General features: G+C 51.5%; 1 protein-coding gene and 1 long non-coding RNA gene across 3 annotated transcripts; both read right to left on the bottom strand.

Moving 5' to 3' along the window:
* Positions 1–606: 606 nt before the first annotated feature.
* On the bottom strand, positions 607–10,202 carry LOC129212071 (uncharacterized). Its single transcript, XR_008579062.1, has 3 exons — positions 9,680–10,202; positions 2,807–2,895; positions 607–1,333 (listed from the first exon to the last, which is right to left on the bottom strand). It is a non-coding gene; the product is annotated as an uncharacterized LOC129212071 (long non-coding RNA).
* A 724-nt stretch (positions 10,203–10,926) lies between these two features.
* Positions 10,927–19,770, bottom strand: EMC8 (ER membrane protein complex subunit 8). 2 transcript variants are annotated; one of them, XM_054840124.1, is made up of 6 exons: positions 19,429–19,708; positions 14,662–14,738; positions 13,194–13,263; positions 12,585–12,679; positions 12,406–12,435; positions 10,927–12,302 (listed from the first exon to the last, which is right to left on the bottom strand). In XM_054840124.1, the coding sequence occupies exons 1-6, from the start codon at positions 19,636–19,638 to the stop codon at positions 12,143–12,145; spliced, it is 642 nt and encodes a 213-aa protein (XP_054696099.1). In that variant the 5' UTR covers positions 19,639–19,708; the 3' UTR covers positions 10,927–12,142. The 2 variants fall into 2 exon arrangements, with proteins under 2 accessions (XP_054696099.1, XP_054696100.1); XM_054840125.1 differs by lacking the exon at positions 12,406–12,435 and having other exon boundaries at positions 19,429–19,770.
* Positions 19,771–19,807: the final 37 nt, after the last annotated feature.

The following is a 19,807-nucleotide window of genomic DNA, read 5'->3' on the forward strand; positions in this document are numbered from 1 at the left end:
AGATCCATCCATCCATCCATTCATCCATCCACTCCATCCCTGCCTTCATCCACCCACCCACCCACCCACTCATCGCTCCATCTCCCCACCCACCCAGGCCTCCGTCCTCTATCCACTCATCCACGCCTCAGGGCTGCACTCAGCCCTCGTCTTGCTGATGATCCCCCCTCCATCCCTCCCCCCACTCATGTTCGGCCCAGCCGAGTGGCCGAAGCCGCCGGTACCCACCGCTCTGGGCGATTCGGGGGGCTGCAGCCCGGTTTGTGGGTCACGATGGAAACAGGAAGCCCCCGAATGATGGCAGCTCGCCCCAATCCCCCTCCGGCTCAGCCCATGGGAGCGACCCCCACCCCTGGGGTGAGGATGGCCCCAGGGGCCCCCAGCCCAGCCGTGGGAACCCCCTGCCCACCCCCTGCCACCCCCCTCCATCCCTCAACCGAGCGGCCCCCGCCGTGCCGCCGGCACACGCCGTGGCTCCGCCGGGTGCTCTATAAACGGCTCCGCCACGCTGCGACTCCACTTGCGTGTCTTTTGCCATCTGCTGCTGTCATTAAAAAATTAAATTTCCATCTGCTTTCACACTCCCGCCTCTCCCGCCGGCTCCTGGTGCCGCCGCTCCCCGGGAAGCATCGCCCCCGGTTCCCTCCCCGGGATGCGGGCGATGCGGCGGGGCCGTGAGGGCGGGTTGCAGACGACGCCGAGTTCATTTTTCCGGTGCCGTTTGCAACCGGCTTCTTCAATCCAAGCGGAGAGGAGGGGGCTGGTGGGGTGTAGCCTGCTTTTGGCCCCCCCATTCGGCACAGGGGCAGCTTTCTGGGGGGATGGCTCCCCCCCCGCCCATCGCTCCGCCGACACAGCCCGAGGGAGACGGCGGGTGCCAAACCGGGGCAGGGGGGGTGCGGAGCCCCAGGGGCTTTATTCACAGGGAAGGAGCTGCGCTGTGCCACCCCCTCCCCGGCGTTTTTAGGAAAAGAGAGAAAAAACAGTCACCGGTGTCCAAACCCACCCGTGCGGTGGGTGCCCCGCCACGTGTCCCCGGTGAGCTCCAGGGGTGCTGGATCCGGCCAATTCGCATCCCGGCGGCTCTGGCTCCATCCCAGCGGAGTGGGGACAGATGCGGCTGGTGTGCGCGTCCCCCCCCCGCCCCAGCCCCCCGCTCAGCACTGGGTGCACGGCGACGGCCCCCCCGCGCGCCGAGCCTCGCGGGACAGCGTGGTCCCCGTGGGAGTGGGTGGCGTGACGATGATGGAGGGCACGTGCAGGCGCTTCTCGCCCGGGGATGCCTCCGGGGTCCTGCCGCTGCCGTTTCCACTGCTCACGCACGTCTTCAAGCCTGAAGAAATGGGGGGGTGGGGGTGCGGGGAACAGGATGGGGGGGAGGTCAGGCGCAGGGCTGCAGCATCCCCCACCTCCCTGCCCTCCTCCCATGGCCGGCTCAACCACCTACGAGCCACTAGAGAATCCACAGCTGCCCCAGCAACCAGGTGTCTGATTTTGGGGTGTCCGATACAGATACCGCAGCCCCCCACGATCACCTGTCCACCCCCCCCCCCCCCCCCCCCGGGGAGCAGATCGCTTTAATCTGGTTTTTCTAATCAGGAGAAAAGCCCCGCGCGGCGCAGGCAGCAGCCAGGGAGGTTTCTGCTCTTCCCGAGCAGGAAAATGCCCGGAGGGGACAGACATTGATATTTTTAATCTCTTTTTAATTAAGGATAAAGCCCTGCCTTACGTAAGGGAGCTGGAAAAGGGGGGGGGGGGGTTGTCTTTGATTTCATTGCAGACTCCAAGCTCGTTGGAGGGGTTTGGTGGAGCGGGGGGATATTTCGGAGATTTGCCCCGGCTTTGGGGAGGATCAGAGGCAGGATGAGGACTCCTTGCTTGCCTCAGTTTCCCTTCTCTGGTCACCCCGTGTTGGGTTAGGGGGGTCTGTAGGACCCCCAAATCCCCCAGACCCTCCACCACCAGCCCCACCCGCGGCATCCCCGACACGGGGAGGGGGCACACGGGCGCAGAGCTTATTTTTGGGTGACGCATCCAAAGCCACATCCATCACAGCCAGCATCTCACATAAGGTTTGAGCTTGGGAAAAACCAGGGAAGAAGCAGCTCTGCATCTTAGAGAGGGATGCTCGTTAGCTCCCATCTCTAATGACCCCAAGGATAATTAATATGAGCTGCTCAGGGGGTGCAAAGCTAATGGGCGATGCGATATCCAGCCTTCGCCCTGCTTACGCGGTACGGCGAGGCCAGGAGCATTAAAAGCTCCCGCTTTCCTCTCTCTGCAGACATCGCCGCCGCCATCCCAAGCTTAACTCCATTAAGAAAATTAAAGCTTGGGAGAAAGAAGCGGGATAGAAAGCTCCTGGGTTGGAATATTCCCAGGGAGAGGGGAGCCAATGAAGGATGCTCGGGGTCAGCCCGGAGGCCGGGAGCCGGGGTACCCCGGCTCCCGGCCTCCGGGCTGACCCCGAGCATCCCATCCGTGCTCTTTCCCACCTCTAAGCAAACCCCGCGTGATTTCTTGAAGGATGCCATCAGCCCAAAGATGCTCGGAACAAAGGATGCAGGAGCGAACGCACGACCGGACCCTTATAATTTTTATAGAGCTTGGTTGGGGGGGATGGGAAAAATGGCTCTGAGGTGATTCACGAGCAACGGGTCACCCGTGGGACTTGCTTAAACTCCACCAGGATGCCAAACCGCACCAATCCTGCCCACAGCAGAAACACCTAAAGCTCCTCCGCGTACAACCATCCCCCAGATGCCTTCAGGGAGCAGGAAAAACCCCAACACCCACCCAAACCTACCTTTCAGGCAGGATAACTTGAGCCCCATGTTTTCATCCTCTTAGCGGGACCCAGCTCTCCAGCCCTGCCGCCGGTCCTCGCCGCTGGCACTGCAAAAGAGAGGCGAGGGTTTGCGGGAAGCGATGCCGGGAGGAAGGAGAGTGAACTCGATCGCTCACTAAAAGCACGCACCTATGCGTGCGTATATATATCTATCTATAGGCACCCGGGTGCCTGGGCATAACAGGAAGCATGACTGCTCGGTAGCAAAAACCGCTGGTGATGTCACAGCGTTTTAGTGACTCAATCTCAGCCGCCAAGTTTTGGGAGGAACTTTTTGGGAGGGTGGAGAAGGAGCCTGTTGCTGAATAGGGAGTCCCATCCCGGCTTCTCCGCTCCCAGGGTCAGCGCTGCAAACATTTGCAGGCAAGAAGGTCAGGAGCAGGAGGAATCAAGTCGTTATTTATGAAGGCAAGCGGCATTTTCAGAGAAAACGCCGAGCCCACACACAGGAAATAGAGGGATGCTCGGCTGCAGCATCGCACCCCAGGCTGCCTCCCTCGGGGCTGAGCTGAGTGGCCGGCGGCAGCCAGGGATGCCAGGGAGCGCACGGTCCTGCTCCGTTTGGACGTCCCCGACGCTCCGAGACCTTTCGGGTGGATGATTCCCATTGCGGGACGTCACTTTTTTTTTTTTTTTTTTTAAGAGGCTGAAAATTATTCTGCATCAAAATCCCTTTACTGGGAAATCTGCATCCCTTCTGCCCACAGCTGCTGGGAAAAGCTTACTGGGATGAGGGTCAGTGAGTCATTTCGGCTCTTCCAAGCTCTGGAACACGTGGAGAGCCAAGCAAACCCTCCACTGCCCCTGCCTGACCTCGGCCACGGCTTTACGATGCCTTTCCAAGCGGCCCTGACACGGGCCAGCAGCCGGCAAGGGGAAGTGGGAACTTGCCATCGCCGGTTTTAATTCTGCCTTTTTTATCAGCTCCCCACAGGGACCCTGAGCTGTGACACCCCCGTGTCAGGGCTGGGAGCAGAGTCCCCCTCAAATCCCTGCTTTGCAGCTATCGCTGTGGCCACCCAAATATCAAGAAACCTGTTTTGAGGTGAGTTCTCTGCTTTTTGGCACCTGCTGCCGGCTCGCACCACCGGCCACCCCGGGGCTGGAGGAGGGTTGTGCCGGGGACACCCAGCCCCACGGTGCACGGGGGTCTCCTCAGGGACCGGACCCCCACGGCCAAGCCCTTGCGGGACGCAGCAGCCCCCCTCCCCACCGCTGCTGGCTATTAGCCCTGCACCCCCGCCACGGCCAAACACCAGCACCACTTGCTCACAGCGCCGGGAGAGATGCTCGGGCGGAGAAATCCTCCCCGCCGTCGGCATTTCGGCAGGATTTCTGGTGGTTGGTGCTGAGGCTTCAACTTTGCTCCCGTACCGGCACCAGGCCAAGAAGCATTTGCATTCCTGACAAGTTCACGCTCCAAAAACCCCCAGACGCTCATCGCAAGCGTCACTAGAGCGGCGGCCGTGCTGCCCGGGCGGCAGAGCTGCGGCAGCGCCGGGGGGGGGGGGGGATGCTCACCCGGCGTGCGGGGCTGGGGGTGCACCGGGGAGGGGGGAACGGGGCTGAAGTCGGCCGTGGTGCTCTGAGGGGGTGACACTTACCCGGTCCCGGGAGCCGGAGGCACGGTGCCCGCCGTTGCATCCCACCTCCCCGCCGCGCCCGGCTGCTCTCGGATGCAGGAGGGGAGCAGGGAGGCGATGCTGGGTGCGGGGTTCCCGCTCAGGACCAGCCGTGCCCTGGGAGGGCAGGAGGAGGTTGCAACGAGACAGCTCGGATTTTTGCAAGGTTGGTTTCTAACCTGGGTAATCAGGTTAGCGGAATCCCGGCTCCTCCCATCCATCCCCCCCTCCAGCCCCATCCAAGCCCAGCAAAGCCCTTGGGTGATGAGGAAACGCTGCTTTACTCTCACCCCGCTGCACAATCCAGCTCGGTGCTGAGACACGGCGGAGCAGGAGTGCCCTTTGCCTGCAGCTGAACCCATTGGACCACCGAGCATCCCTACAAGCAGTCAGAGGGGCTACCAAGTGCCTAGAAAGGCAAGTACCAGTTTGGTATGAGGGTCCCGCACCCAGCTCTGGCAGAACCCATCGGCATCCCTCAGGTCCTAACGTCTAGAGAGCAGCGACGCTTCCAGCCTCTGGGACCATCCTCACCTTCTCCAGCTTCCAGAGAGGGGCTTTTCCCCCTCCCCTCCGACCTGCCAGCCCAAAAACCAGCCCAGCAGCGGGAACAGCACCGAGCGGAGGGTCAGGTACCACCACCCTGCTGCAAGGATGCTCGGGCGAAGGCTCTGCCTCCGGAGCGGCCGCCTTTGCCTGCGTTAAAAACAGCCAGAGGCTTTTTCACATTCACCTCCTCCGCAATTAAGAGGTGAGGCCCCGAGACGGCTCGTTTTCAGACAGAGCTGAAAAAGCAGCGGTTCACATCCAGGGCGCCGGCGTGCAGGGAATGCCGGCCGCACATTAAACACCCCGCGGCTGCAGGCAGGAACGAAGGGAAAGCTTTGAACTTCGCCTGGAGATGGGAGCGAGCTGATCCCAGGAGTTTGGGAGGGCTCCGGCGAGATCTGAGCCCCCACGCACGAGACCAAGCCCCGCTGGGATGGGCGTAAAGGGGAGCGGGGAGGGGAAATGGGTGGGTTTTCTCCAGCTTCTGCTGGCCTGGTCCTGCCACGTTCGGTGAAAATCGCAAATATGGAAAGGGCTGATCCGCTCCCCGATCTGGCTCCTCTGATTTATCAAATAATGGAGTTACTGCGAAGCTTCAAGCTCAAGAGCTGGGCAGATGGCACGGGGGAAAGGCCACAGCCCCGGCTGCAGGCACCGGCCCTGGACACAGAGCCCAGGGCAGAGGTGTTTGCAACCCGTGGCTCCAGTTTTGCCCGAGAAAAAACAGACAAATTAACTGGTTCATGTGGGTTTTTTTCAGCCTGTTCAGCTACAAAGTCCAAGAGCTAGAAGACAAGGTTTGAGCCAGAGCCTGGCAAGCCCGGTCTTTCTGGATCCCATGCCAAGCTCAGCGCGCGCAGCATCCCACGGGGCCAGGGACCCCTCACTGCAGCACAAACCCAGTCCGAGCAGCAGCGATCCCCCCTCCACATCGGCTATTTTGATGCCTTTCTCCAAAACTACCTGTTTGCTGCTGTCGGGCGAGAACAAACATCCCCAAACCCAAGAGGGCTAGAATTAGCCTGGCCTGAAGCAGCAGTTGTTGCTAAACCCACGAGCGACCGAAAGCGATGGCTTGCTGCAGCAGGGAGGTAAACATAAACACCAGCCTGCTGAAATAACTGTGGTTAGCTCTGCAGGCTGCAGCGCGGCTCCAGCTGGTGTGGCGACACTTGACAGGCACAAACACAGCATCGCACACCCCTTCCTCTCCTCCCCACCGAAGCAGAGACACCCTTGGGCAAGTTCACAGGGTGGGAGTTGGCCACCTCGAGGTGCGGAGTCCTGTTCGCTACTGGAGAAAGCCCCCGGATGACCGGCGTTGGGCAGATCTGAGTCCAGACATCCCCTTTCCACGGGCACCACGAGACCCTCATGCAGCCTTGCCTCCGCTCTGGGTCTCTCCCAGGAGCTCCTGTGGTGGGGCCAGGGGCTGAGCATCACATCAAGGCAACTGGGCAAACCCCACCGAGAGCCAGCAGACCAGGGGGAAGGAGATGGGCTCATCAAGCTTCCCTGGTGGGTCAGTATGGAGCTGGAGGCTTGTCTCTCCAAGCCAGGCAACCGCCCTGGACAGCACTCTGAAGTGGCCAGTGACTGGTTTCCAGTTCTGGCCGTGGCCCTTGGGCAGCTGGGCTGTTCCTCTCCCCGGGCTCAGCGCTCCCAATCCACCGGCACCATCCTGCCCTGGTGCAGAGGAGGGTGGAGGGGGCTGGAGCACCGATGAGGGGTCAGGATGGAGGGCAGCCCCATCACTTGGCTGGAAGGGGAAGGGGAGGGCGAGCTCACAGCTCCCCAGACACCAGAGGAACCGCAGGGAGAGGGATGTGTTTTGCAAGCACCGGCCACAAGAAAAGCTTCGGCTGGAGAGCCTGGCGGAGCAGAGCCCCCCATGGAGCCACTCTGCTGGCTCCCTTCGAAGGGGCTGCTCCGGCAAACACCAGCTGGGCTTGTTTTGGAAAGGAGGGGGGGAAGCAGCTTTCTGGGTCAGGGAGTCCCAGGGTTTGCTAACGCAGGCGACACGGCACCCTGGCTCCGTGTGAACAGGGCAACGAGGCTGCCTGCTCCCCCCCCTCCTGCCCTGGGTGCAGGGGAGAGGGCTGCTCCCAGCCTGGCTCGGGAATTGCCCTAGAAGGGGGCTGGAGGGCCCACTGCACGGGACTTGCTGAGGCTGGAGGTGGCAAGAAGGGTAGGTGCTGGGAGGGGAAAAGAAACCCCCTCCTGGAGCCCCACGCCAGGGGAAGCTCGCAGCCAGCCAGGGCAGGCGAGTGGTACTCGGAGGGGATGCCAGGTGTGGGAAGGGAGGAGGATGTCACGAGGAAGCAGCTGAAGATGCAGGCTCCGGTGAAACTGGAGCAGCTCCAGCATTCCCCAATCTTGGCAGGACCAGAAGCCCAAACAACTGGCAGGAACCGTGCAGGCAGAAAACACCCCCAAAGAAAATCCACGGGGCAGCAGCCCTCACGAGCGAGCCAGGAGCTGCCGTGGCGGAGGGGTAGGAAGCAAAGCGGAAAGCGAGAACGTACCTGAAGCACAAAACCAGAGCGTGCCGGGCACTCCTGCCAGACCTGCGTCCAGGGCAAACCGCCTCCCTGCCGGGCATGGATTCAGCGGGCAGCCGGGAGGCCGTGGCTGGGAACTGGCTTAGGGACCTGGCCGTGGCCGCCGCGCTTCTCTGCTCTTGCTGAGCTCTAGGTTAATCTGAGCCCAGCTTTCCCTTTTATCCCCTGGTACAATCTCGATATATTTTTTCAATTAGGTCCATCTTTTAAGCTCCGGAGCGCATTTCTAGGAAGGGCTGCGTTGTTTCTCATGGCCCTCATGGGCTGATGCTGCGCAGACCAGGACATCCCTGGCACCAGTCCTGCCCGCATCCAGCTAAAGTGCTGCCACGCTGCAGCCGGTGCGGCGCTGCCTGGAAGCACTCAAGGAGTTACCCGTTCCCCCCAGCCCACCTACCGGGTATTTTTTTAAGAGCAGTTTTCCCCACTTCCTTCATCACAGCTCCGGCAGATTGCAAAGCTCTGAGCTCACGGCGCAGGAGCACGGACCGCTTTCACCTTTCCTGCGGTCCCGTTATTGGAAACCCCCCGCCAGCAACCCGCCTCCATCCTCTCCGAATCCACATCTGCCGCCTTTCACAGGGCGACGGCCGAAAACCAAAGGAAAATATGCAGCTAGGGTGTACTTTTGGATGAGAAGGCTGGGTGAAAATGTAGTCTAAAAGCGACAGTAAAAAAAAAAAAAAAAGATAAATAAAAATCGATAAAGTCCTCAGCGGATACTTCGGCACAGAGAAACCGCTGCCTGCTGCGGGAGGGCCGGTTGCATGGCGATGGGTAAAGCAAAAGAGGAGTTTGCAGTGCAGGAGTATGATGCGTTGAGATGTTTAACTCGAGTTGGGAGTAACGGAGCACGGGACTGAAGCAGTTTGCCCAGCCCGGTCTGTGTGATCCGGCCCAGCTCACTGCAGCTCCCACAGGCAACGGTGGGCGATTCAGCTCCGCTCCAGGAGCCGAATTAAAACACAAACTAGAAGCACAGCTCACAAATGCACGCTGAGCACATTTCCCCTTGAGGCCATTTTCCAAGCTGCAGTCAACCGCAAGTCCACCCCACTAACAGCCTCCTCCATTAGCATTCGCGTCCTCTTTCCGTATCGGTAATGCCCTCCTCCACCCGAGCATCTCGAGACGTTTTACAAATAGCAGCAGCAGCAGAGTGCAGCGATTAGGCTTCTAGCCAGGGAGCAAAGAGACCCGGCTTTGCTTCCTGCATCCGTCACTGTCACCTCTCCTCAACGCGCATCCCTGCCACTTAGATAAGAAATTCTTGGGGGCAGGGGGGGGTCACCTCTCACGGTGCATCTCCGCAGCGCCGTGTGCAGCAGGGTTGGGCTCTGCACATCTGTCTGCCCCCGGCTCCAGCTGTGCCAGGCGAAGAGGTTGCGGCTCCTGCGTCCTGCCAGCTGAACTGCTCGTCTGCCTCCTGCACACACGTCAGCCCTAATGAGCTGAAACAGGTTCTGTGGTAGGTCTTTGCTCGTTTTCACGCTGACATCGGCTAGGGAATGTCCCATGAGCAGCTCAGCCAGCGGATGAGAGGGGGAAAGGGGGAAAACTCCAGTGCCAGGCTGCTGCGCTTGCTCATTTCTCGGTGCAAACAACACCTATAGACCCCCCAGCCTCTCTGCTCCTGTCTGGGTTTCTCAAGATGGATCTGGACGTGGAGTTTTTGTTTGAAGCAACGCGTGCTCTAGGTTCTTCCTTTTCCCCCTTGTGACTAAAGAACTCAAGGTGAGCACTCACATGGATCCTGCAACAGATACTTGCTGGGTCTATTTATTAGTTTTGAAATATTAGGATTGAGAGTGGAAAAAAGAATCTCACATGAGAAGAATTTTGCATTTCCAATTGCTTTAGGGCCTACGGATGAGGGAAAGGGGAAGAGCTGGGAGTTAAACGTCTGGGTTGGCAAGTGCCGAGTTTCAAAATCTTCATGAATAGGTTAATAAAAAAGGAATTAATCCTGCATGTCATTAATTGCTATCAAAGCAAAAAAGGGTAAGACACCCATGCCCAGTGCTATCTTCCCAACTCTCATGAGGACCCCAGCAACGAAGATGCAGAAGCCTTCCCCGAGAAGTTGTAAAAGGAGTTACCTTGAATTCCTCCGATGAATCCGGCTGATCAGCCAGCCAGGAAACCAGCATTTGCTCCTGCAGATATGTTTGGTACCTCAGCAGGAAAGGGGAACGCAGCCTTCACTGAGCCCGGCAGCTTCCTCATTCTTTCACAAGAGCCACCCTGGCTGCCTTGCCTTTATGAAATTGCTGCCTTTTGTCCAGCCTTCAATGCAAATAGGACAGGTGAGATAAGATCTGAGCACAGCAGTGCTTGTCCTTTTTTGCTTCAAGCCAGCCCCGGCTTCTACTGGTGGCAAAACACTCAAAGGACCTCATTTAAAAGCAAACAGAAGATAAAAAATAGGGATACACAAAGCATTAAAAGCTGCTCCCCTTCCAGTAAAGCTAGTCCCAGGGACTGTTTCCATCAGGTTACGGACCGAGGATATACATTGTGCTTTGTCTTACGAGGGTGAGGGGGGAGTACTGCAAGATTCAACTGTACTAGCGTATATACGATCAAAGCTTGATTATGACATCTAGTTACAAAGAGTAAGAAATACATTTCCTGTGGCTCAGGAGATAAACCAGCTTCGATGGCTGACAATCTCATACCACTAACCTAAGATAAAAATCTGTCCCTGGAACAACAGGTTAGATTTCACGAGGTGTTTGTACAAAGTAAGACAACAGTCCTCTTCCTGCAGCCTGTGCAATTTGCAGTCAACTGTAGTAAAACAGCCACTGGAATGTGTTTATCTTGCTGCTTGTGAGCTAGGTATATGTTTTCCTTCAACAAGAGAAAACATTTTCCTTTCCTGCAAGCCTGACTCACACTTAGGAAAGGCTACTGACTAAGCGCCAACCCCTTTTCTAATTCCCATCACACCTTACGGGGTGACGAACCGAACCGTTGGGTTCAAAACTTCATCTCCTCCTCAGACAGGGAGCTGAACCTCAGACCTTGCCTCCTGGCTTTGTGGAATCTGAACCGCAGGGAACTCTGCAGCAGGACCTGACTGGAGCCACCCTGGTTCTCCTTCTTGATCCAGAATGGGATTTTAGCCTTATCCCGTCTCTCACTGAGACCAAGAGGAAAACTTGTGCTTATTTAAATAGAAGCAGAGGTAGACCAAGAGGTTTTGACAATCCCATCCAGCATGGATGTTTTAAAATAAAGAACACCAAGGAAAAAGCAGAAACTTGGAGAGAGGCTGATCATTTGGATCTGCCTTGTAAAGAACATTTTGGGTAGGAAGAGAAGGAAATCCACAGAAACCGTCACAGTTTGAGGCTGTGTTTAACTACAGTCTGACACACATCCATGAGGAGTGAGGCAGCAGACTTTTGAAGAACAGCGCTAGTCCAACATCGGGCATGTGCACGAAGCACAGGCTGACCAAAGCGACCAAGGAAGCTCTCCATCCGTGCCACCTCTTCCTCCCTCCTCCATCAAAAACTCCACAAAGGATCTGACAAAAAACCGCATATAAAATAACATAAGAGGAAATGACGCTATAAAGCTTCATCGCCCAGCAAACTTATTCTTGGAAATAAAGATTAATTAGAAAGATCCACAAAAGTTGAACCAGAGTGTATCTGGGCCCCTGGATTCAGTCTACGTGGAGGGACACATTTTAGATTTACTTAAATGGACACCACATGAGCCACTTGGAAGTCAGATCTGTTTAAAAACCCCTGAAAAGACTGTATAAAATTAACATAGCATTTCACTCCCCTCTTCTTCTGTAGACTCAAACTGTTTTAGAACTTTCACTCAAACTCATTAGTGCGCTTCCAGTCTTTTTTCAAATCGCTATGTGAACATCTGTTTTTACCTTGAGTTTAACCTATTCAAGCAATAACTGTGGCTGTACGCCCCCGGAGAGCAGGAATCCCCGTGGAATTTGGGAATACTGCTTTAACACGTTATCGGTAGCTGTGTCGTGCTAAACCACTGCAAAGCAGGTGACACACGAGCACGGTACTTCGTCCTTGGCAGTTTGCGTTGCACTGTGCCGACAGAATGACATTTCCAAACCAGGCCAAAAGAAAACAGTTAACCTTACGTTTTATGTATTTGACCTTAAAATTTCACATCTGAGGACAAGATTGATTTTTTTGGAAAAGTATTTCCATAAATCGTTAAAAAGTAATCTCTTGAAAGATTAGAAAAGCTTAGTCAAACCTTTGTAATTCAAACAGTAGGGACAAGCAGAAGTGGTTCTGATTTTGAAGGAGCAGCAACATTCACTATGACTGGGAAGGCATCCGCGAGGACAGCTGTAACAGAGTTTGCAGTTCTTCCAAGGAATCTCACAAAAAAGATTCACCATCTTACGGACACATCACTCTTTGCAATGTGACATGCCACTCCTTTTTAATCAGTCGGGTTTCCACACAAGGTACTGAATATTATTCTATTTACATTCAAAAATAGCATTTTTCTCTCTTCAGTACATAGTGGGAATGCCTGTAAATTAGTCAGTAGAGACCCCCCTAACACAGGTGGAGGACAGCTTTGTTGATCTCTGGGTTTGTCCAGTCGTTCCGGATATCATCCAGGTGATTATCAAAATCTACAAGCGTCTCGTAGGACTTGCTGTCCAAGAGAGATGCAGCGATTCTCTGGGCTTCGCTCCAATCTTCACAAAAATCACTAGGACATAAACCAACCAGGAATTAAGGGTAATCACAAAGAAAATCACTACCACCTCCTCTACCCTGGAAATTAAGCCCCACACTCTACACCATACTCATACCTGGCTGCAGAATCCTTCTGCTCTTTCTCACTACAGCAAAAAAAACAGCTTTAAAAGTGTTGTCAGCTACACCCGCCACCCTTACAGCATCACTCATCGCAATCAAAGTTTTGCCCTTAACCAGTCAATCCGTTTTTCCTTTACTACTCGAACACAAATAAACTCTGAAGTTTACTCACACGTGCGGGTCCTTGCACCTCCACTTGTTCTCGTGAAGCTCGTACACGTGAATGGCGGGCTCTACGCACTCCATTGTGAACTTGGTGTTATCAACCTGGCGCGCAACAGAAAAACACCACTTTAGCCTCCTCCTTAAGATCCCAAGTAAAGAGATGAAATTAAAAAAGAAGAAGAAAAGTCAGATTTTACAAACAGAGCACCTTACACTAACTCGTCCACTGTTTTACCTTCAAATAAGCTGAATTTTACACGTTTAAACTACCGACATCCTTTATCACTGCGGCAAGGGGGCAAAGTATCATTTGCTTAATAGAAGAAAAGAATTTAAGTCGCAGAAGGAGATCTGCAGTCATGAATACACTGCCTTCACTCAAGCCTCTCGACCAGAGAAGGCATCCACTTCCTTTGAGATAGCAGACTGCTAACCACAGTCTCTCTGTAGACTTAGTAAGAACTTCACTGGCTACAGGTCATTGCATCTCTTCCCCAGAGCATTTGGAGGGAAAGAGAAGATTAGTTACTTCTCTGTTAAAGGATCCAGCAAATAACACCACGGTCCTAACAGTAACAATACAGAAAGGGGAGTGCGGGGAAATGAAATAATTTACCATTATGAGCGCTGTATCGTTAAAGCCCTCTGCGATTCTGGAGGCCACCTTTTCCGCAACCTGGTTTGGACTGCAGCAGAAGGTAAAAGTAACTGTGTTATTTGAACCATGACATTTCAGCTGAAACCAGCAGGAAATATGCTTAAAGAGATGTGAAAATTACACTGCATGCTTACAAACAGGAACAAGATAGCAAGCTGATGCTACGTTTGATTGAAGTCAGAAGGCCAAGAAAACCCCAGCTCCTCTCTTCAGCACGCGGTCTGGATTTTAGTCGTGCTTAGGCAATGGGTTTTTGAATGGCAAAACGCTCACTGCAGACTTTACGTGGAATCAACGTTTTGCACCCTCCTACCTTCTTCTACCAGACCAAAGACTGCAGCCACCTTTGCCCTGGCAGGCATTTAAAACAGAAACCGAGTTTGCTCTCCAGTCTGCATTTGAACCCACTCACTGCCCAGCTTATCTATCAAAAATCAGATAATCTTTTAAAGGAAAAACTTTTAGCATGTTTCAAAGATGACAATCTCTACATGGTGCCGATTATCTTCAGAAATGAAATCAGAGTTTAAAAAAACCAAAACACAAATGAAGCCTGTGACATTTCTTCAAACCTCAAATAGAACAAACCGTATCTTCTCCTTAAAAATGTCTCCAGCAGATTTATTTCCCTTGCAAGGAAAGGACAAATAACGCCCTTATCCCCGTTAGATACCTTAGCAGTCACAAGTATTACTTAGACTGAAGGATATACATTAACAAAATAACTGGAACATAGCATAATGCTTTAAACAGACTGCTCACATTCATTTTAAATGCAAGTACGATGTATCCTCATTAGTCCTAACACTGGATTTGTCTAAAAGATACAGGGGAAGGTATTTGATACACTGATCTAAAACTATATTGTGGCTCCACCGGAAGGCCCACTTATTGAGTAATATTAGTTAGCAGGGGAAAAAAAGTGACTAATTCTGGGGAAAATAAGTGAAAAGAGTTATCTCTGCTTGACTGACATCATCTTCCATTACAAGAGCGTCCCTTCACCACGTAAGAAAATGCTTCAATAAAACTCGGAGACAATTAAGTAGTTTAGTAAGAATTAGGTCACTTCTGAAAGACTTTCCAAAAGATACTCGGGAGTCATTCGAGTTTACAAGATACGCACTGCACAAGCAAACACGCCTGCAAGTTTTGGCTATTTCCCTGACAACTGTAATTAAACTGGTTGGCAGTCATTCAAAGACCGGCCTTTTATAGTATCCACTAAAGAGGAGTGATTCTGGAAGGGCTGGGGTTTCTGCACCTGAACAAAGGCCACATCCACCAGCGCCACGAAGACAATGCGAAACCAGATGACAGTTGTCAAAGTTAATCAACACGCACGATTTATGTGGATGATTTTTGTTGGCAGAGTACAAAGTACAACATAAAAGAGCAAACAGAAGGAAATATTGCACCAACACACCTGGCATCTTTCACGCGTTCGTTTGCCTGGTAATATCCAGCTATCACGTAGCTATTCTCTTTGCACCAAGAGTCAATCTGGAAAAGTAATTGGAACAATTAAGCCCAGGAAAAAAAGAAGAAAAACCCCCACAGAATGAAGGAAATCTCGTGTCTGTTCTGCAAATAAAACGACAATTGAAGCATTACAATATCTTTAGCAATTGCTTCTTTAAATTTATACATATTTATATATATTTATGCAGGCACTCGCACACAGAGTTTGGCTAATTTAACTAGAACAGAGAAACCAAATTGAACATTTGGAGAATGATGGAAAACATTAACCAAATGGAGCAAAAGAGCAAGAAGTTCTCTCGGTCAAAGCCTGCCCTAAATCTGAATGACAGGACTAGCAAAGAGCTTCAGCAACGCTGCCTGGGAGAGGAGTCTAGGTCTTACCTATTGCTATTTTCTGTTAGCGTTCATCTGACAGAGACAAGATGCGTGACTGTACAGTCATTTCAAAAAGAGCTTGCTGATTTTATTTCTAACGTAACATTTCCAGGTTACAGCTTAAGCATTTTTTTACCTTAATTAGCAAATAAAGCTTGAAGTGAAAGGTAAATGTGAGGCAAAAAAAGCTTGTCCTGTTTATCATTTTTTCAGCCCACTCCATTACAAAAAGGTTTTTGCGATAAAGTTGTTTTTTCTTTGAGAGTTCACCTGCAAGGGTAACTAACCACTGGAGTAACTTATCAAACAACGTGGGTGGACTCTCCACTCTTTAAAATCTTTCAACCAAAACTGAACACTTTTCTACAAATGCTTTCCAGCTAGGTCACAAGAGAAGGATTTGATGAAAAAACTATTGGCACAAATTCTCTCATCTCTGTTATAGACGTGGTCAGCTCCTCTTTATTTAACCCCTGTATGTAAATACTTAAACATATGCATTTATTTGCATACAATTTACACAACTTTTGAGTTACATGAGTAGAAAAGTTTATGTAGTTTTGGGTTTTTATAAGTGCAGTTTCAGCATGCACACACTGCTGTTCTTTCTGCTTTACACTGGATCTGAATTCCTCCTGCTGAGCCTGTCTTGCTTTAAATATATATATATACATATACACACATGATGTTTCTCCTTATAATTGAGGTTATCAAGTCAGCATAATACAGAGCCCTGAAAGACAGAAGTGGAGAAAGCAGCTAGAATTTTCCTTTGCAGTCCCTAGAGAGCACGCATCAAAAAAAACCCTCAACAGCTATATTAAACTGGAGTCCAAAAATATATCTGCTGTTGACCTGTCGCATCCTGTAAGTCAAATCAATCTCATTTTTAGCAATAATTATAGTATTAGACTGCATAAACAAGCAAACAAAAAAGCCATGTGAATAATCCCTCCTCTACAAGGGATGACATGGATTTACGTGATAAAAAAAGGCTGTGTAGCTCTGCTGTAGCTGAGGGCCAACTGCTGTTTCAATTACAAACCCATTTCGAGGGCTTAGGACTACGGTTTTAATTGTTAGTGGCTTGAAAGCTTGGCATTAAAGCCAGAAGCCTAGAGACTAAAATTAATAATAAAAAACCCTCCATCAATTTAAAAATTAAAAACTGTAGTTCTAAATCAATTTTTGTTGTGTACTGAAAATGGTCTTTAGAAAAAAAAAAAAAAGAGAGTATGATTTTTAAGTTCTCAGTTCCCCAAGTGGTAATTAAAAACTGCTTCCGTAAAAACTAACTAAATATCTGTTTGGAATTAGAGTTCCACCTGCAATTTCCAAACAGTCTCTAACCGTGGCACTGTCACCACGGGTAGCCTAAACATCAATTAGTCTCTGATATTTTTAGTCACATCCAGCCCTGACAAGGGCAAGTCAACGGGGGACAAATTGTGTCTTGATTCCGCTCGGCCTGTTTCACCCCTGAAAAATCAGAAGCAGTCCAGGCCGGGGGGAGCCAGCCACGCCAACAGAGGGGGAAGTGCTGCTTGGGTTTGTTTTCTTTTTTTTTTTTTTTTTTTTTTTTTTTTTTGAGAAGATGCGGTTGCAAAACCACATCAATTAACCGAGAAATTCAAAGGCGCGCACACACCAAAAACCCCCATGTGAAACTTAATTCACTTTTTCTTTAATGACTGCATTTTTGAAAGGGATTTCAAACTGACAAGCCAAAGTGCAAATTCAATACCCGCACTTCTGCTCTCTCCTCCAGAGCGACAAACCTTCAAGTGCTGCTGCATGTTTAATAAAATCTAATTGTGTCGATTCCTTGCACTTCGGCTGCTGGTGAAGCACCACTTTTATGATTTTTACAAGTTACTGCATGCACAAGCCCGTTTGAAAGTGTACCCTCTATTTCCAGATTAAATCTGGAGACTATTGCTCCTGTTTGATGTTCTGGGATAACTCAGGTCAGAGAAGAGGAGCTGAAACTCGTGGAGCTGGCTCTGGAAAAGCCTCACACATATGACCAGTCCACAGGCTTGACCAAGAATCAGCAGTAATCGAACTGGAAGAGAAACAGATCCCATCAAAACCTGCCAAAGCTTCGAAATCCTTTAGAAACAGAGGTGCTTTGCTACAAACATCGAGTTTCAACCATGCTAATCTCACCGATTTATTCAGTAACTATGCGTTATATTGTACGGAACAGGCGGGAGCGCCCTCCTTTTAAACCTTACAACAATAAAATCCAATTTTCATAGCTGCCATGCCAGTGTTTATCGACACCTTTGCCTTTGTTTAAACAAAAAACAAGAGCAAAAGGCCTTGGGCTCTTGTCAAGCACTGTGTTTTAAAGCTGCCAAGTGTCACGGGAGTCATCAAATGTGACTGCAAACCACAATACGTCTTAGCAAGTCCTAATTAACGTGGGAAATGCCAGGGGTTTCCGATCTTTAGCTTTTCCTATCAAAACCCAAGAGCAAATACATAAGATGCTGCCATGCCTTTGGTTCCAAAATGATTTGCTTACTGTAGATGTGGCAAGATATTGCAGATGTTGCAAGAAACAGGGTTTATTTCCTAATAATCTGATCCTGCAGCAAGATCTACACCAGAAAACTACACCGAAGGCCTAAAGTTCACGAAAATTCACTGCCACCGAGCCCGTAGAAAGACATCTAACCCTGATTTAAAGACAAACCCTGCACACACTTTAAATATGTGTTATTGTAGACTTTGCTAACAACTTCCACTTACTCATTCCCAGAGGAAGAAATGAATTACCGTGGTTCAAAAAGGTAGAGTCAAAGCCCTGCCTACATTAAAGCAATTACCAACAGTACTATTACATTTTCCCAAGCAGTAACATGAGGAAAACCATAAGCAGGGAGAGCAGAAAATGATTACACTAACAACATACATTTCTCTGTTACTCCCACGCTGTTACACTGGTGTAAAAATATTTAAGATTGACAAATTTGAGGTGCTCCACAGCAGTTATGGCAAACCTAGATGGCCAGGGCTCAGGCTCAGCTCCCCTTCCCTTGCCTCTGGCTGCATTTCATCACATCCAGAAAGAGCTTAAAATTCCCATCTCGACTGGAGAAAAATGGAATTTATTTACAATTAATTATTTTTGATGAAGTAACCTATTAAACTGAGGGGAGCATTTAGGCCAAGAAGTCTAGAAGAATCAGAAATTATTATTTTTACAGATATCAAAAAGGGACGGATCTTCTCCTGCTAATAACAACAAGTCTTAAAGCAGGCAGAAAAGTCCAGGTCTCAAATCACACCCAGATCTCACGTCAGCGGTGGCTACGCCTACAGCGAAGGTGCCAAAGCACTTCTTTGCCTCCAGATTTGCACCAGCCCACCCCGACTCCCTCTTACAATAAAATCCAAGCATGTTTCGCTCCCTCTGTCTTCTGGTTTTGACAAAGGAACTCTCCCCAAACGCCAAGCGGAACAGAGCTGTGGCCCAGCGCAGGACAGCGCCCGGTTTTCACGACCAGGGTGTCAAGACTGGAAATCACCGGCCCTATGGTCCCGACATTGTTCTCATCCTGCCTGTGTGATGACAGGCGGGGGAACAGATTCTCCCACGATGATTTACTGCAAGGGTCTTCCGCAGCAGCGTGCGAGGTATGAGATATCGTAACGGGGAGTGCTTGGCTGTCCCCAGCTATCCCATGGTTAACTACCCACCAGCAAGCTTGCAAGATACCAACTGAGATTTCAAACCCAAGCCCTGCAGTATGAAGAGATGTCATTTTTTTTTTCCTATTTAGGCTAATGGCTTCCATAAATGGGGAAAATACACCAAAATGAATTAAGAAATAGGTACTTATACACATCTACACACTCTTACTTGGAGACAAGCATGCTCTTTGCCAATTAGCCAATGCTGCTTTGAAATGCCTTAAAGGTAAGCTAGGAAAAGCTCTTTCTGCTTAGAATAAAGACATTCCCTCTGGGAGTTATTTGGGGATAATGACACCAATATAAACAGCAGTTTCTCTGCACCGAAAAAGAAATTAGACAGAACTACGAGGCTCTGTAGTTTCCTGCTGCTTCACCAGCAGAAAGCTGTACGGTGGATGGGCCTCGGGGTTTTTTTTCCACTCCAGAAACACCCTGCTCAGCCCACAGATTTGGCTGCCGCTAGCGCAGGGCTGGCACAGTTGCGTGTTGCCATGCCCCCAGCGCCCCACGTCCCCTCAGCACCAGCCCCTCAGCCCGGCCGCACCCCCCCGAGCTCAGCCAGGACCTGGAGACGACCCCCGTCCCCTCCCCGCACGCCAGCCCCTCGCTCCCAGGCCTAGGGCCTTACCAGGGTGAGGGCCACCTCCAGCATGGGCGCCAGGGCCAGTGTGCCGTGGAAGAGCGGGATGCAGTCGACGAAGAGCGAGGGAGGCCCGGCCTGATCGCGGCGCGGGGCGCCCGACGGCCGCTCGGCCACCAGCAGCCCATTCACGGCGCAGTGCGGGTACTTGGCGCTGTGCAGCACCATTTTGCAGTAGGCCTGCGTGGTCAGCTTCATCCTGCCGCGGCAGACAGCCCCGCGGCCGCCGCCGCTGCCGCTGCCGCCACCGCACACCGACCCCGGTCCCGGTCCCGGTCCCGGTCCCACCGGCTCCCCTCAGGCCACCCGCCGCCAAGTGTCGCCAAACAGCCGCCAAGCGCCGCCGGCACTGTCGTAAAAAGCGAGG

This window comes from Grus americana, chromosome 13, assembly GCF_028858705.1.
Source record: "Grus americana isolate bGruAme1 chromosome 13, bGruAme1.mat, whole genome shotgun sequence".
In the NCBI taxonomy this organism is placed as follows: Eukaryota; Metazoa; Chordata; class Aves; order Gruiformes; family Gruidae; genus Grus; species Grus americana.

What these genes read in the sequence shown, in the direction of transcription:
- EMC8 (XM_054840124.1), bottom strand. Translation starts at nt 19,638, where the DNA reads ATGAAGCTGACCACGCAGGCCTACTGCAAAATGGTGCTGCACAGCGCC. An exon ending in GAACGCGTGAAAGATGCCAG is followed by an intron (nt 13,264 to 14,661) that starts GTGTGTTGGTGC and finishes CTTCTGCTGCAG; the next exon opens with TCCAAACCAGGTTGCGGAAA. An exon ending in CAGAAGGATTCTGCAGCCAG is followed by an intron (nt 12,303 to 12,405) that starts GTATGAGTATGG and finishes TTTATGTCCTAG; the next exon opens with TGATTTTTGTGAAGATTGGA.